At 44.6% G+C, this 18,825-nt stretch overlaps 1 protein-coding gene across 1 annotated transcript in view; it reads right to left on the bottom strand.

The window, feature by feature from the left end:
- Window positions 1–18,567, bottom strand: part of LOC139422027 (vacuolar protein sorting-associated protein 37D-like) — a 42,504-nt gene extending 23,937 nt beyond the window's left edge. The window contains exons 1-2 of the mRNA XM_071173168.1: window positions 18,341–18,567; window positions 5,720–5,891 (exon numbers count right to left, since the gene is read on the bottom strand). Of these exons, the coding sequence (XP_071029269.1) occupies window positions 5,720–5,891; window positions 18,341–18,463 (295 nt within the window). The 5' untranslated portion in view covers window positions 18,464–18,567. The remainder of the gene's footprint in view (window positions 1–5,719; window positions 5,892–18,340) is intronic.
- Window positions 18,568–18,825: the final 258 nt, after the last annotated feature.

The following is an 18,825-nucleotide window of genomic DNA, read 5'->3' as shown; positions in this document are numbered from 1 at the left end:
GTGTGTGTGTGTGTGTGTGTGTGTGTGTGTGTGTGTGTGTGTGTGTGTGTGTGTGTGTGTGTGGCAGGAAGGTGAACATTCCACCCTCCTTCCATCATTGGACAGCTGCTAAGGCTGTAGAAAGGGAGAAAAGGGGAGAAACGCCGGTCTACAAAACATGCTGGTTGTCACGTTCTGACCTTAGTTCCTTTGTTTTGTCTTTGTTTTAGTATGGTCAGGGCGTGAGTTGGGGTGGGCAGTTTATGTTCTTTTTTCTAAAATTTGGGATTTCTGTGTTTGGCCTGGTATGGTTCTCAATCAGAGGCAGCTGTCAATCGTCCCTGATTGAGAACCATACTTAGGTAGCCTGGTTTTCACCTTTGAGTTGTGGGTGATTATTTTCTGTTATGTGTATGTCACCTTTCAGAACTGTTTCGTTTTGTTTCTCCTTTGTTATTTTGTTTAGTATTCTCGGTTTAATAAATATATGATGAACACTTACCACACTGCGCTTTGGTCCTCACCTCATTCCAACGACAATCGTTACAGAATCACCCACTACCAAAGGACCAAGCAGCGTGGTAACGGGCAGCAGCAGCGATCTCCAGACTCCTGGACATGGGAGGAGATCTTGGATGGCAAGGGACCCTGGGTACAGCCGGGAGAATATCGCCGCCCCAAGGCAGAGCTGGAGGCAGCAAAAGCCGAGAGGCAGTGGTATGAGGAGGCAGCACGGCAGAGCGGCTGGGACGAGAGGCAGTCCCAAAAATGTATTGGGGGGCACACGGGGAGTGTGGCTAAGTCAGGTAGGAGACCTGCGCCAACTCCTCATGCTTACCGTGGAGAGAGGTGGACCGGGCAGGCACCGTGTTATGCCGTGAGGTGTCCCCGGTGCACAGGCATAGCCCGGTGCGTTACATAGCAGAGCCTCGTATCGGCCGGGCTAGAGTGGGCATCGAGCCAGGTGCCATGAAGCCGGCTCAGCGCATCTGGTCTCCAGTGCGTCTCCTCGGGCCGGGGTACATGGCACCAGCCCTGCGCATGGTGTCCCCGGTTCGCCAGCACAGCCCAGTGCGGTCGATTCCACCTCGCCGCACTGGCCTGGCTACGGGGAGCATCCAGCCAGGTAAGGTTGGGCAGGCTTGGTGCTCGAGACCTCCAGTGCGCCTCCACGGTCAAGTCTATCCAGTGCCTCCTCCACACACCAGGCCTCCGGTGGCAGCCCCACGCACCAGGCTGTATCTCCGTCTCCTTCCTACAAGTGCTCCCGCCTGTCCTGTGCTGCCAGATTCGCCCGTCTGTCCTGAGCTGCCAGAGTCAGCCGTCTGTCCTGAGCTGGCAGAGTCGCCTGTCTGTCCTGAGCTGCCAGATTCGCCCGTCTGTCCTGAGCTGGCAGAGTCGCCTGTCTGTCCTGAGCTGCCGGAGTCGCCCGTCTGTCCTGAGCTGCCAGAGTCGCCCGCCTGTCCTGAACTGCCAGAGCCGCCCGTCTGTCCTGAGCTGCCAGAGCCGCCCATCTGTCCTGAGCTGCCAGAGCCGCCCATCTGTCCTGAGCTGCCAGAGCCGCCGGTCAGCTGCCAGAGCCGCCCGCCAGTCAGGAGCTGCCAGAGCCGCCGGTCAGTCAGGAGCTGCCAGAGCCATTTGTTACTCTGGTGCTACCGGAATCACCCTTCACTCCGGAGCTTCCGTAATTGCCCGTTACTCCAGCACTGCTGGAATTGCCCTTCACTCCGGAGCTTACGGAATCGCCCGTTACTCCGGCACTGCTGGAATTGCCCTTCACTCCGGAGCTGCCGGAGTCTCCCGCCTGTCTGGTGCTGCCGGAATCTCCCGTCCGTGGCTAGGGTCCCCAGTCCGAGGTCGGCGGCGAGGGTCGCCGCTCTAAAGAGGCCACGGAGGCAGGTTAGGAGGCGGACAAAGACTATGGTGGAGAGACGCCCACCCAGACCCTCCCCTATAGGTTCAGGTTTTGCGGCCGGCACCTTTTGGGGGGGGGGGGGGGGGGGGTACTGTCACGTTCTGACCTTAGTTCCTTTGTTTTGTCTTTGTTTTAGTATGGTCAGGGCGTGAGTTGGGGTAGGCAGTTTATGTTCTTTTTTCTATAATTTGGAATTTCTGTGTTTGGCCTGGTATGGTTCTCAATTAGAGGCAGCTGTCAATCGTTGTCCCTGATTGAGAACCATACTTAGGTAGCCTGGTTTTCACCTTTGAGTTGTGGGTGATTATTTTCTGTTATGTGTATGTCACCTTTCAGAACTGTTTCGTTTTGTTTCTCCTTTGTTATTTTGTTTAGTGTTCTCGGTTTAATAAATATATGATGAAAACTTACCACGCTGCGCTTTGGTCCTCACCTCATTCCAACGACAATTGTTACACTGGTTGTACACAAGGATCAGTTTAAATCTGCTGGTTTTGAGATTTCCTATCTGTACATAATATGGATAAGTTTGTCTAAACATCAAAATAGTTAACTGATTTAAACACGTGGAGCTGAACAGCACCTGCTTCAGCCCGACTCATGAAGAGTAACATTTTTCTGAGTTTCACCCATGAGGCTCAGGATTCAGGAAGAGGGGTTTAAAATTTCCCCTACTGAGCGGCTGCTGCTCTGCTAAAGCTAAGAGTTCTCACATACCCTACTGGTGCAGCTCTACTATTGTCCTGTCAACAGCATGAATCTGCTAAGCAAAGACAAGGCACCTTTCCACCTCCAAAAATCCCCTGACAACGGTTCAGTTTCCTGCTGGCATTGATGCACCCAATATTTACCATGACCATTAGCTGGTGAGCTTGCACACAGTTACAGCAGAGACAACAGAGCCTGTGGAGTGGGCCACCTGCCTTCAGAGGCTTTTGGAAACAGTTCTCTACAGTCATGTGAAACTTTCCCTTGTCTTTGAAATCCCTGATAGCAGCAGGCAAAAAGGCCTGACAAATAGATTTGCTGCATCACTTGGCAGCGGTGTAAAGTACTTAAGTAGGTTTTGGGGTATCTGCACTTTACTTTACTATTTATATTTTTGACAACTTTTACTTCACTACATTCCTAAAGAAAATAATGTACTTTTTACTCCTTACATTTTCCCTGACACCCAAAAGTACTCGTTACATTTTGAATGCTTAGCAGGACAGGAATTGTCTAATTCACACACTTATCAAGAGCACATCCCTGGTCATCCCTACTGCCTCTGATCTGGCAGACTCACGAAACACAAATACTTTGTTTGGGAATTTTGTGTGTTGAACTGTGCTGCTGGCTATCTGTACATTTAAAAAAACTAGAAAATCAGATTGTCTGGTTTGCTTAATATATGAAATATTTTATGATTTATACTTTTTCTTTTGATACTTAAGTACATTTAAAACAAAATACATTTAGACTTTTACTCAAGTAGTATTTGACTGGGTGACTTTCACTTTTACTTGTGTCATTTTCTTTTAAGATATCTTTACTTTTACTCAAGTATGAAAATGTGGTACTTGTTCCACCACTGCCACTTGGACTGTACAATGGTGGGGAGGGGAGAGGGGGGGTTGAAAGTCAACATTTAACTCATATCTCCTTGTCTGCTTTGAATGCTAGAACACTGGCTGAGGCTGTAGGAGAATGTGGGTCAGGATTGAATGGAAGTAGGATGGGGAAGTGTTGCAATCTCATTCCTATGCTTGTCCTCATATCGACTGTATAAATTGATGCACCTGGGAGACTTAAAGCTAATCTCTAGACCTTGTTCGTTTTTTTGTGCTCTCCCTAAATTTTCATAATCTAAATCATTAATTCTCAGTGTGCCGAAACCGGGGTGTAGAAGATTCCAAGACGAGTTCAATCTGAGATTACCGCTTAAGAAAAGAAAGCGAGAATGAAGCTTTCTCTCTCAAGCCTCGGCAGGACTGCTTCAATAAATGCCCCTTTGTCTCTTACCTAAAACGAGGTAAGACAATGAGGGCCACTGCGGACTAAACCATGCAATTACTCAGCCTGATGAGGTTAGAGTGATTGCTCTTCTTCGGGTGCTGAGGTTTCTGCCGTTCCCTTTGGCCTTGTGGGTAGCTAAACAAGATGCATGAACAGTACCATATCAATGAAACTATTATTTTATACTGTATTCTGTTTATATTTTTATTGTCTGTTTGAATAACATATTATTTGGTTCAGCAAGCCAAAGATGACTCTGAGATGTGTAAGTTTGTCTGACTGTGAGAAAACAGTCAGTTTCTTACACAGCCAAGAAGAAAACATTCTCATCGCTGTAGTGGAGCAGGTTGAGAGCTTCAAGTTCCTTGGTGTCCACATCACCAACAAACTAACATGGTCCAAGCACACCAAGACAGTTGTGAAGAGGGCACGAGACTGAAAAGATTTGGCATGGGTCCTCAGATCCTCAAAAGGTTCTACAGCTGAACCATCGAGAGCACTGGTTGCATCACTGCCTGGTATAGCTGCTCGTCCTCTGACTGCAAGGCACTATAGAGGGTAGTGCGTACGGCTCAGTACATCACTGGGGCCAAGCTTCCTGCCATCCAGGACATCTACACCAGGCGGTGTCAGAGGAAGGCCCTAAAAATTGTCAAAAACTCCAGTCACACTAGTCGTAGACTGTTCTTTCTGCTACCGCACAGCAAGCGGTACCGGAGCACCAAGTCTAGGTCCAAGAGGCTTCTAAACAGCTTCTACCCCCAAGCCATAAGACTCCTGAACATCTAATCAAATGTCTACCTAGACTATTTGCATTGTTTCCCCCCCTTTTTACACAGCTGTTACTCTGTTGTTATCCATGCATAGTCACTTTAATAACTCTACCTACATGTACATATTACCTCAACTAACCGGTGCCCTCGCACATTGACTCTGTACCGGTACCCCCCTGTGTATAGTCTCATTATTGTTATTTTACTGCTGCTCTTTAATTACTTGTTACTTTTATTTCTTATTCTTACTCATATACTTTTTTAAAACTGTAATGTTGGTTAGGGACATGTGACTAATAAAATTTTATTTTAACAGGGAGAAACACAATAATATTTCATCATTTTGGCCAAATGAGCTCCCTTAGTAGAGGAGCGAAGTGAAGTGTTTGGGAAGTGAAACATGTGGAGCAGGACTTCTATTTCATACCTGCTCCAGTGGTTATTCTTGGCTAGTGTTGAAAGTGGGGTGGAACAGCCAGGTGGGGCCTGAGCTCACCTATGGGGATACGATAGCTCTGCTACACCCCCGCCTCTGGCTCCAACCCTCACACCCATGAGGGGGACGGGATGGGAGAAGGGTGGACCATGGTTTGGATCCCAAAAATGCCAGCAGATTTCACCCAGCCAACCAGCCATATGGGATAACAATCCACACAAGAGGTTGTGACACTGTTCATAGCTGCCTCATAAATTAAACACAGTGGACATTAGGGTGTGTTGTTATGGAACCTTGTTGCTCTGTGATGTGTTTCCACCGACACAAAGGCACACGCCCTGGGGTTGTTTGAATGTTATTAATAAACTATTTGCAGCTTACATAAAAAATAGTCTGCTAGAACAGCTCATCAAAACCTCATTCCCTGGTCTATGATCACACCACACACAGACAATAAGACATATATTTACATACATTCTTATCCAGATGTCTGTGTATATTCTTAATCCTGACTCATGGTGGACAGCATTATTCCCTGAACATCTGGTAACAGAAAAGAAACAAAGACAGTCTTCCCTTCCTTTCTCCTCTGTCTCTCTTGGGCACATGTAGACTCACCGAGCCGGCTCTGTTTTTCCCAACAGATGGTTGCCAGATTGGCCAGCTCCTTGTACTTCTCGGCAAGCTGGAGTTTTCCGTTGTTGAGGCGAGGTCGCCTGGCGATGCTCTCCTCGGCCAAGCTCCGGTTGGAGGTCAGCAGGATCGCTCTGTTCACCTGCAGCTCCTGAAACTGGAGACAAACATGGCATCAGGACCCTGAGGATGTACAGCTCAGCAAACACAAAGAAAAGGTCAATTGATTAACTAAAACAATAGCAGACTGTGATGATGGCGTGCCATGTTTAAAATAGTATTCCAGTAATACTGGTGTATCAACCCACTTATAACATCTTGATAAACAGGAGTTTAACATTGGCATAACAGTTGAAAGTACTTATTTATTTAGTTATTTAGAGATTGATGTTTACAAATCTGCTCAACTGAGCCTTCCCAGAATGTATAGTTAATCAAACACTTGTCAAGCAACAACAGATCTTCAAGGCTAACCTCACTCTGCATTAAATGCTCTACACACTAAAATTGAAATGTGGTGAGCTGGAACACTTTGTCTCATAGGGTTTGAGCAGAGAAAGCAACAGCAAGGGGATGAGTCAAAGGGGAAAGTATGAAACTGTGAGAAACAACAGAGTTATTGGGGGTTAGAAACACAGGAAGGAACAAGGGTGTATATACAGTACATACAAGTTTGACGGCCAGTTACTTAAGAACAAAACTTGTTCCGTGGTGTGAACTTCAGCCAGTAAGTCTATGCTACATACTGAATGTATGAAAAATGGTTCTCAGCCAGGCTAAAGAAAGCTGAGGGCACATAATACTAAGAGCAAACTCAGCCCGTCTCAAATCTACTTTCATGTGATGGTTAAGTAAAGATGTGTTAAACAAGATAAATAAAAGTTGATGTTAAAAAAAAATACTTATAGGCCACATTCCCAAAACCAATGTGACTTTCCACATCTGTCAAACAGAGGACTGAATTCCTGGTCAAGAGCCTTGCTCGTGTTACACATGGAAAGCATGGCTACGCTTGTGGCTTTGTCATACACACTGGGAGCATTCAGTTGATGACTTGGCATGAGTGAAGTCCAATTTTGCTTACTTCACATATCAGCCCTTTAAAGTAGTTTAAAAACCAAACTCAGGACTAAACTCAGGCTATTGCTTACACTTTCATCAATCCTCATACCACAAGCAAGAACATTCATATATGCGCAGTAATTAACAGTGACAGTTCCGCAGACTAAGGCTTCAATTAAGCAAAAATCCATTTAGCATTTAAGTAAGCATCCATATATGGCAATAACCCCCAAACTGAAGGACAATTAGAAATGATGCATTGAGAAGTATTCCATTTAAAGGGCCAGCCCCAACGGTCAGGACCTAATGGCGTTTCCAGTTGCTTTTTTACTATGCATCGCTCTGGACCAAATTAGAAAAATGATGAAGAGATTCTGTGGCCTGTCATTGGGGGCTCCCTCCATTTTGTTCCCAAAACGACACAAAAGGCTCCTTCGAGATGAATCCAACAGCCACAGGCAACCTTTAGCTATGGAGCTCAGGAGGAATTCAAGAATGTCGTCATGGAAGACATTTGCATAGCACAGACAGGACAGCAAACCACAAACCCCACTGTTAACTCCAATTGTTTGAGGCCAAAAGAGCATGGAGGTTTTATAAAGATTCACTATTTTCCATCTGCCTGAAGTGAAATTAGTTTTTTTAGCTGCCAATTTCACTGTTTAAAACTCAGGATATTGTTAACTCTGGCTGAGCTCACCAAAGCATAAAGGATTAATGATTTATTACTTCAAAGAATTTGAGATTTTTGCCTCACATGATATTCTGCTTTAAGACCAAAACACAGTTTAGCTGTATCCATGTGGAAAGCCTCCACTTGAAATTATTTGCTTACAGGGATGTGAGAATTTATGTTCATTGCGTAATTTCTACAATCAAACACGCAACAAAGTGACATCAGAAAGTGGGGTAAGTTACTGAGTCACAGTCACTAATAGTGATCTTTGTCGATGATGCAGTGAGGGTGCATTGAGTTTTCTTGCAGCTTGAATTATGGATTTGAAATGCTCAGTCAAATCAAATCAAATGTTATTGGTCGCATACACATATTTAGCAGGTGTTCTTCCGGGTGCAGCGAAATGCTTACGTTCCTAGATCCAACAGTGCAGTTACATCTAACAATACAAAACGCGCAAATCTAAAGTTAAATAATGGAATTAAGAAATATACAAATATTAGGATGAGCAATATCAGAATCCAGAATATAAATATATATATGTATATGATGGGATGTATAGACATTATTGACAATACATGTCATATACAGTGTCTTCGGAAGTATTAAGACCCCTTGACTTTTTCCACATTTTGTTACGTTACAGCCTTATTCTAAAAATGATGAAATCGTTTTTTTCTACACACAATACCCCATAATGACAAAGCAAAAATTATTTTTGGGACATTTTTGCAAATGTATAAAAAAAATAAAAAAACGTAAATATCACATTTACATAAGTGTTCAGATCCTTTACTCAGTACTTTGTTGAACCACCTTGGGCAGCGATTACAGCATCGCGTCTTCTTGGGTATGATGCTACAAGCTTGGCACAACTGTATTTGGGGAGTTCTACCATTCTTCTCTGCAGATCCTCTCAAGCTCTGTCAGGTTGCATGGGGAGCGTTGCTGCACAGCTATTTTCAGGTCTCTCCAGAGATGTTTGATCGGGTTCAAGTCCGGGCTCTGGCTGGGCCACTCAAGGACATTCAGAGACTTGTCCCAAAAACACTCATGCATTGTCTTGGCTGTGTGCTTAGGGTCGTTGTCCTGTTGGAAGGCGAACCTTGGCACCAGTCTGAGATCCTGAGTGCTCTGGAGCAGGTTTTCATCAAGGATCTCTCTGTACTTTGCTCCGTTCATCTTTGCCTTGATCTTGACTAGTCTCCCAGTCTCTTAGGCTGATGCTGCCACCACCGTAGGGGTCGTGCCAGGTTTCCTCCAGACATGACGCTTGGCATACAGGCCATCTTGAAGAGATGTGTGGAGTGCTGCAGAGGTGGTTGTCCTTCTGGAAGTTTCTCCCATCTCCACAGAGGAACGCTAGAACTCTGTCAGAGTGACCATTGGGTATTTGGTCACCTCCCTGACCAAGGCCCTTCTCCCCCGATTGCTCAGTTTGGCCTGGCGGCCAGGCAGAGTCTTGGTGGTTCCAAACTTCTTCCATTGGCGAATGATAGAGGCCACTGTGTTCTTGGGGACCTTCAATGGTGCATTTTTTGGTACCCTTCCCCAGATATGTGCCTCGACACAATCCTGTCTCGGAGCTCTACAGACAATTCCTTCGACCTCATCGCTTGGTTTAGGCTCTGACATGCACTGTCAACTGTGGGACCTTATATAGACAAATGTGTGCCTTTCCAAATCATGTCCATTCAATTGAATTTACCACAGGTGGACGCCAATCAAGTTGTAGAAACATCTCAAGGATGATGCAACCCCTATTACGAGCCTGTTCAACCTCTCTTTCATTATCGTCTGAGATCCCTAAAGATTGGAAAGCTGCCACGGTCATCCCCCTCTTCAAAGGGGGAGACACTCTAGACCCAAACTGTTATAGACTTATATCCATCCTGCCCTGCCATTTCAAAAGTCTTCGAAAGCCAAGTTAACAAACAGATCACTGACCATTTCGAAATACCTCCAACTGCTCTTAAATCCAAGTAAAACTAAATGCATGCTCTCCAACCGATTGCTGCCCGCACCTGCCCGCCTAGCATCACTCCTCTGGAAGGTTCTAACTTAGAATATGTGGACAACTTCAAATACCTAGGTGTCTGGCTAGACGTTAAACTCTCCTTCCAGACTCACATTAAGCATCTCCAATCCAAAATTAAATCTAGAATCTGCCTCCTATTTCGCAACAAAGCCTCCTTCACTCATGCTGCCAATCATACCCTCGTAAAACTGACTATCTTACCGATTCTTGACTTTGGCGATGTAATTTACAAAATAGCCTCCAACACTCTACTCAACAAATTGAATGTAGTCTATCACAGTGTCATCCATTTTGTCACCAAAGCCCCATATACTACCCACCACTGTGACCTGTATGCTCTCGTTGGCTGGTCCTCGCTACATATTCATCGCCAAACCCACTGGCTCCAGGTCATCTATAAGTCTTTGCTAGGTAAAGCCCCGCCTTATCTCAGCTCACTGGTCTCCATAGCAACACCCACCCATAGTGTGCGCTCCAGAAGGTATATTTCCCTGGTCATCCCCAAAGCCAACACCTCCTTTGGCCTTCCAGTTCTCTGCTGCCAATGACTGGACCGAATTGCAAAAATCACTGAAGTTGGAGACATATCTCGCTCACTAACTTTAAGCATCAGCTGTCAGAGCAGCTTACGATCACTGTACCTGTACAAAACCCATCTGTAAATAGCACACCCAACTACCTCATCCCCATATTATAAATGTTTTTGCTCATTTGCACCCCAGTATCTCTACTTGCACATCATCATTTGAGTCTCATAGTAAAGGCTCTGAATATTTATGTAAATAAAGTATTTCTGTTTACTATTTAGAATACATTTCTAAAAAACTGTTTTCGCTTTGTCATTTTGGGGTATTGTGTGTAGATTGCTAAGGATCTTTTTTTAATTTAATATATTTTCGAATAAGGCTGTAACGTAACAAAATGTGGAAAACATCAAGGGGTCTGACTACTTGCCAAAGGCACTGTATATGTAGTATATGTAGGATAGAATAGTGCATGTCCAGCAATAGTTAAATAGGATATGCCCAGACTAGAAAACATGATATATAAATATGAAGTGGGTAAAACAGTATGTAAACATTATTAAGTGACCAGTGTTCCATGACTATGTACATAGAGCGGAAATCTCTCTGTGTACCGGGTGTTAGCCGGCTAGTGACAGTGACTAAAGTTCAGGGCACGGTCCTGGCTCAACTGTGGTTTCTTTCAACTTCAAAATTTACGAATAACCTTCACTTCTCGACTGAAACCACATGAGCTTGTTGCAACAGGAAACTGAAGTTACTGCCACTCCCCAACCAGAGCAAAGCAGAAACCAATGATCCAATCATACTGGTCTCTGAGAAAAGGTGCCTTGTATACCTCACACCTCCCAAAATGGAAGGGGAGATAAAGTGTTCTTCGGATTGAATGCTTCCATTTCCGCAAGCTGAAACCACAGAGCAAAATGTTAGATAAGACTTCTGTAATTGGAGGGAATGAGAGAACATTTCACACTGCCCACCTTATCTGAGAAGAAAGTCCAAGACGTCTGGATCAGGGTGATAATCAATTGCTAATTTAAAGCTTCTCTCGGCAGTCAGCATGAAGACGTCTGTTTCTAACTTTGGCCAACTTCAAAACTATATCATTGCTCCCGGGAATCCAGTTCAGTGGAAAGTGTCTGGCTGGACATATGAGGCTTTTAAGAAACACTGCACTGTAATAATCATAGAAACTTTGTGGGTCCAAAATACATTTATTTCCCCAATACTTAAACCCGTAATCGTCTCAGACTTTGAGGTTGATGAAGCACTTAGAAAAAAGTATTTCAGTTAGCTATGATGGGCTGACATACGAGCAAGTCTTTAAGCTGTGTTCTTTCATTATTAATCAAATGGAGGAAAATAAGAGGTCTTAGAAATAGGGACTTTATAACAAGGGCCCCCATCCTCAAATGAATAAAAGGGCGATCTCAGAACTGCTTAAGACCCAGCCCTCTCCCTTAACATCATCAAGAGACTTGGCCATGTAAGAATGCTGTTCATCGACTACTGCTTAGCCTTCAACACCATAGTGCCCTCCAACATCATCACTAAGCTCGGGGCCCTGGGTCTGAACCCTGTCATGTGCAACTGGGACCTGGACTCCCCGACGGGCCGATCCCAGGTGGTGAAGATGGGCAACAACACCACCGCTATGCTGATCCTCAAAACGTGGGCCCCACAAGGGTGCGTGCGCAGTCCTCTCCTGTACTCCCTGTTCCCCCATGACTGCGTGGCCACGCACATCTCCAACTCAATCATCAAGTATATGGATGACACAACACTGGTAGGCCTGATTACCAACAACAACGAGACCACCTACAGGGAGGAGGTGAGGGCCCTGGTGGAGTGTTGAAAATAACCCCTCCCTCAACATCAACAAAATGAAGGAGCTGATCTTGGACTTCAAGAGACAGCAGAGGGGGCACTCTTTTAACAACGCTGAGAGGCTGATGACTTCAAAGGTGTTTGCTGTGTAAACACAAAAGAGATTGACTGCCGACACTCTGGTCAGAGGTGCTAAGTACTGTTGGCAGGCAAATGTTTGACAATCCTACCGGTGTGGCTGAGCTTTTAGGCTTGTCACACCTCTTTGTGCATACTTAAGTCTTGTCATGGATGCAGCTTGAAATATCTGCTTTGTCACATCACAGCAGGCAAGATGGCAAAGTCTGTAGAGTATTATAATTCCATGACACCACACTGTGTGGCTCGCACGCAATTTAGAGAGACCACAAATCTTAGCAGCCAATCTGAAAGTGATCTAAAGATGTGTGATTCAGCTCCAAATGTTTTTCAAATGTCTCCCTCAAAACTGGGCTACTTCAGTCCATCCACAAGTGTCGCACTGTGCATTTCTCTCACACTTGTGGTTTGTATAATGAACATTTGCAAGGCAATCAGAGCCCCAGGTTCTGTGGAATCCAGAGCATTTGGCCCATTCAAAAGAAGCACTTTGTACACAAATCCACTGCAAATCCACTGTTTTCCCTTGAATTTCCTGTGACTACAAGTAAACTGTACAGCTCATTTCACTCCAAATCCGTGTCATCTGTGGCTATTCATATTCACCAGAAGTTTTCCCCTAAACAGGAATCGCAACAGACCTTCCATTTCCTGCTGTGGCTGCTCATACCCCTGTTTACCATTGAAGAGAGAATTCCAGGAGCCCCCGGGACAGTGAGCTTGGTATGATGCACTGGTTGCAAAGCAAACCTGACAGTGTTTACCGTCACTGACAAACAACACTTGAAGAGCACTTTGGATATGGAAAGATGTTGTTTGCACTTCACGAGTTGAAAATGTACTGTTTAGTTTTTGTGGGTCAATGTGTGAAGACACAAAAACTGGAAATACAATACAAATGGATGTGAACCTAGTACAAAATATAATTGTTCGACATTTGATATTGGGATATATACAGTGGATTCGGAAGGTGTTCAGACCCCTTGACTTTTTCCACATTTTGTTAAGTTACAGCCTTATGCTAAAATTGATTCCAATGTTTTTTCCCTCATCAATCAACACACAATACCCCATAATGAGAAAGCAAAATTAGTTTTTTAGAAAACTGAAATATTACATTTACATAAGTATTCAGACCCTTTAATAAGTCCTTTGTTGAAGCACCTTTTGCAGTGATTACAGCCTTGAGTCTTCTTGGGTACGACGCTATAAGATTGGCACACCTGTATTTGGGGAGTTCTACCATTCTTCTCTGCAGATCCTCTCAAGGTCTGTCAGGTTGCATGGGGAGCGTCGCTACACAGCTATTTTCAGGTCTCTCCAGAAATGTTCATCTTTCCCTCGATCCTGACTAGTCTCCCAGTCTCTGCCACTGAAAAACATCCCCACAGCATGATGCTGCCACCAACATGCTTCACCGTAGGGATGGTGCCAGGTTTCCTCCAGACGTTACGCTTGGCATTGAGGCCAAAGAGTTCAATCTTGGTTTCATCAGATCAGAGAATCGTGTTTCTCATAGTCTGAGAGTCCTTTAGGTGCCCTTTACTGATCAGGCTGTCATGTGCATTTTTACTGCGGAGTAGCTTCCGTCTGACCACTCTACCATCAAGGCCTGTCAACTGTGGGACCTTATGTAGACAGGTGTGTTCCTTTTCAAATCAATTGAGTTTACCACAGGTGGACACCAATCAAGTTGTAGAAACTTCTCAAGGATGATCAATGGAAACAAGATGCACCTGAGCTCAATTTTGAGTCTCAAAGCAAAGGGTCTGAATACTTATGTAAATAAAGTATTTTCAGTTTTTCTATTTTATAAATTTGCAAACATTTCAAAAAACCTGTTTTCGCTTTCTTATTACGGGGCAATGTGTGTAGATTGATGAGGAAAAATATTGATTTAATTCATTTTAGAATAAGGCTGTAACATAGCAAAATGTGGAAAAAGTAAAGTGGTCGGAATACTTTCCGAATGCACTGAATATTATACAAATGTGAAAAATGTGATTTATTATGCCAGTTTAAGAATACTGGCTCATTTTCCATCAAGTCAAAACTCTAGAATCGATCAGATATATTTGTTTTGGGGGGGAAAGGGCTTGAGTGTTACTCTTCTCCTTCACTGCCATTTGTGGTAAGACGAGGTGCTCAAGGAGTCACTGAGTGTTTTAAAATGTAGCAGTGACAGTGTCCAGATTTCTGTAATTGAATTTTCACAGTTCGGCTAATACCCCATGTCAAATCCTATGGAGCCACTAGAGGATAGCAATTCCGCCAGTCAGAAGGCTTAGAACATTTCTCCACAAGGAGCTAGCTAGTGATATGTGGGCTATTTACACAAGCATCCATCTTATTATGTCATTAAATCAAATCAAATTGTATTAGTCACATGCGCCAAATACAACAGGTACAACCTTACAGTGAAATGCTTACTTACGAGCCCCTAACCAACATTGCAGTTTTTTTTAAATATGAGTAAAGAAAATGTAACAAGTAATTAAAGAGCAGCAGTAAAATAACAATAGCGAGACTATTTACAGGGGGGTACCAGTACATAGTCAATGTGCAGGGGCATCGATTACTTGAGGTAATACGTACATGTAGGTAGAGTTATTAAAGTGACTATACATAAATGATAACAACAGAGAGTAGCAGCGGTGTAAAAGAGATGGACGGGGAGGGATGCAAATAGTCTGGGTAGCCATTTGATTAGATGTTCAGGAGTCTTATGGCTTGGGGGTAGAAGCTGTTTAGAAGCCTTTTGGACCTAGACTTTGCGTTCCGGTACCGCTTGTCGTGCGGTAGCAGAGAGAACAGTCTATGACGAGTGTGGCTTGAGTTTTTGAAAATTTTTAGAGCTTTCCACTGACACTGTCTGTTGTAGAGGTCTTGGATGGCAGGAAGCTTGGACCCAGTGATGTACTGGGCCGTACGCACTACCTTCTGTAGTGCGTTGCAGTCGGACACCGAGCAGTTGCTATACCAGGCAGTGATGCAACCAGTCAGGATGCTCTCGATGGTGCAGCTGTAGAACCTTTTGAGGATCTGAGGACCCATGCCAAATCTTTTCAGTCTCCTGAGAGGGAATAGGCTTTGTCGTGCCCTCTTCCCGACTGTCTTGGCGTGCTTGGGCCATGTTAGTTTGTTGGTGATGTGGACACCAAGGAACTTGAATCTTTCAACCTGCTCCACTACAGCCCCGTCGATGAGAATGGAGTTGTGCTTGGTCCTCTTTTTCCTGTAGTTCACAATCATCTCCATTGTCTTGATCACGTTGAGGGAGAGGTTGTTGTCCTGGCACCACACAGCCAGGTCTCTGACCTCCTCCCTATAGGCTGTCTTGTTGTTGTCTGTGATCAGGCCTACCATTTTCGTGTCATCGGCAAACTTGATGATGGTGTTGGAGTTGTGCCTGGCCGTGCAGTCATGAGTGAACAGGGAGTACAGCAGGGAACTGAGCATGCACCCCTGAGGGGCCCTTGTGTTGAGGATCAGCGTGGTGGATGTGTTGCTACCTACCCTTACCACCTGGGGGCAGCCCGTCAGGAAGTCCAGGATCCAGTTGCAGAGGGAGGTGTTTAGTCCCAGGGTCCTTAGCTTATTGATGAGCTTTGAGGGCACTATGGTGTTGAACGCTGAGCTGTAATCAATGAATAGCATTCTCACAAAGGTGTTCCTTTTGTCCAGGTGGGAAAAGGTAGTGTGAAGTGCAATAGAGATTGCATCTTCTGAGGATCTGTTAGGCCGGTATGCAAATTGGAGTGGGTCTAGGGTTTCTGGAATAATGGTGTTGATGTGAGCCATGACCAGCCTTTCAAAGCACTTCATGGCTACAGACATGAGTGCTACGGGTCGGTAGTTGTTTAGGCAGGTTACCTTAGTGTTCTTGGGCACAAGGACTATGGTGGTCTGCTTAAAACATGTTAGTATTACAGACTTGGACAGGGAGAGGTTGAAAATGTCAGTAAAGACACTTGCCAGTTGGTCAGAGCATGCTCGCAGTACACGTCCTGGTAATCTGTCTGGCCCTGCAGCCTTGTGATTGTTGACCTGTTTAAAGGTCCTACTCACATCGGCTGCGGAGAGCGTGATCATAGTATTCCCGGAACAGCTGGTGCTCTTACGCATGTTTCAGTGTTATTTGCCTCGAAGCAAACATAGAAGTAGTTTAGCTCGTCTGGTAGGCTCGTGTCACTGGGTTGTGGTTGTGCTTCCCTTTGTAGTCTGTAATGGTTTACAAGCCCTGCTACATCCGACGAAGGTCAGAGCCGGTGTAGTACGATTCGATCTTAGTCCTGTATTGACACTTTGCCTGTTTGATGGTTCGTCGGAGGGCATAGCGGGATTTCTTTTAAGCTTTGGGTTAGAGTCCCCGCTGCTTAAAAGCGGCAGCTCTAGCCTTAAGCTCAGTGCGGATGTTGCCTGTAATCTATGGCTTCTGGTTGGTGTATGTACGTACGGTCACTGTGGGGACGACATCATCGATGCTCTTATTGATGAAGCTAATGACTGATGTGGTGTACTCCTTAATAATGCCATCGGAGAAATGCCGGAACATATTCCAGTCTGTGCTAGCAAAACAGTCCTGTAGCTTAGCATCTGCTTCATCTGACTACTTTTTATTGATCGAGTCACAGATGCTTCCTGCTTTAAGCAGGAATCAGGAGGATAGAATTATAGTCAGATTTGCCAAATGGAGGGCGATGAAGAGCTTTGTATGTGTCTCTGTGTGTGGAGTAAAGGTGTTCCAGAGTTTTTTTCCCTCTGGTTGCACATTTTACATGCTGATAGAAATTTGGTAAGATAAATGTAAGTTTCTCTGCATGAAAGTCCCCGGGCTACTAGGCGCACCGCCTCTGGGTGAGCGTTTTCCTGTTTGCTTATGGCAGAATACAGCTCCTTCAGTGCGGTCTTAGTGCCATCATCAGTCTGTGGTGGTATGTAGACAGCTACATACCACCACAGACTGGGTGATTGCTGCCGGAGACCCAACGCGTTACTGAATTGGAGCGCTGCTCACCAGTGGATCATAGGGGCTGTGGAGCCATCCACTACAATGAGCTCAACTATGCATATGTGTGCTTTATTAAACTGTAATGGCATCTGCAGGAAGGGCAATGGGAGGGGAGCACACCCAGACACCCTAGTGATGTTTAGTTACACACAGTGTAAATGAGAATGTGTGTGTGACTGTCTCAACTAATTACTGGCATGTAACACTTTTTACATTTATTTTCGATTAAACGTCTTGGTCAAGTCGAATATAACTGCAACTACAACCATTACTGAAATCCCGACCACGGCTCTAGCTAAGTAATTCTGATCCAGTCCCTTGGGAGAATTCCATGGCCTCTCTCGGTGAGATGCGACCACTTTGGAAACATCGCTCTAATTCATTTGCTGCAGCAGCGAGGAAGGTTTCAAATGTCATGTCTTGCTCTGAATTGGACACACCCACGTCCATTCCCAAATGAGTAACGATTTTATCTCTGTCCAAGAATGAATGCCACACCTGATGATTTCAGACAGAGGGCTATGTACCATGAATGACAATGTTTTGGAACTGTGCAAGACTGCGGGTTCAAATAGGAAAATAAAAAACTGCCCTAGTAATTTAACATTACATTCAGGAATATTTGTTCTAGTGAGGAATAAGAGAGAAATATAGAAAGAGGTGCATTTGAATGTACAAGTGTGTGAGAGATGTGTTTACTGTGTGTGTGTGTGTGTGTGTGTGTGTGTGTGTGTGTGTGTGTGTGTGTGTGTGTGTGTGTGTGTGTGTGTGTGTGTGTGTGTGTGTGTGTGTGTGTGCAACAGAGAGACCGAGATTTGTTTTCAAATTTAAATTTGAGTGCCTTTGTAGTATTTCGAATAGGTTGATCCTGCTGCTCACTGAACATGTCCTGTATGTCAAGCAGGAATTCCCTGTTCGGGTTCAGTGGTATGGAAAAACATCCTGTAAAAAACGAATGGAATGTGAACAAAGCCAATTGTAAATAACTATCCTACGTTTAGTTTACATTCACATGAACTTCACAGGATCGAAGGAGAACGTGGGGGGGAAATGAAAGGCTTTCTAAAGCCATTGGAAGCCACGCAGACAATAATGCAGAGAGTCATGGGAGGCTACTAAAGCGGCTCATGCATTGGCCATATCCTATATCATGTGCCATAGGATGAGGCATGAAAGAAATCATAGAAATTTGAAGAGAACATAATGTATACCTATTTAAGTTTGAATACAATATATGGAAGAGGAAATATCAACTACATGTAACACACAGATATATTTAGCAAAACTGTGTGGCTGTATTCGATAGTTGCCACATTGTTGAACCAAATACCTTCTCATTGAGTCGGACGATCTGGTCCATTTTTTCTTTATCTTGTAAAAGCTCCTGCAATTCACTCATGTTTAGAGCCCTATACCCGTCTGGGGTAGAGTTTGTGTCCTTAAAATTGGACATTGTATTTCCTTCACAAGCAATTCAGACGAGTTCGTTTGCAAGCCCATCTGGTTCCATGTCGTTCGCAGTGAATAGCACAGCCACAAGCGCCTAGTGAAAATGGGTTAAAGCTTCTGTTGGCAGAGTCAATACAAGATGCAGTGACACATACTTACCACGATTGCATTGCAGCTAATGTAACGCTACCGACAACCACGAGAACGTCGTCACTAGTTACCACAACCACGAAGTCTTACACGCCGCCTATTTCTACAATTACTCTTCTTAAAATGTGATTTTAAACCTAACCCTAACCTTTACCACAAATGTAACCACACTACTAACGTTGTGCCTAACCTTAACCCTATATTAAGACTAAAAAG

Source organism: Oncorhynchus clarkii, chromosome 12 (assembly GCF_045791955.1).
Source record: "Oncorhynchus clarkii lewisi isolate Uvic-CL-2024 chromosome 12, UVic_Ocla_1.0, whole genome shotgun sequence".
NCBI classification, from domain to species: Eukaryota; Metazoa; Chordata; class Actinopteri; order Salmoniformes; family Salmonidae; genus Oncorhynchus; species Oncorhynchus clarkii.
Note: the sequence above shows the minus strand (reverse complement) of the source record. Positions and strands in the feature narration are given on the sequence as shown.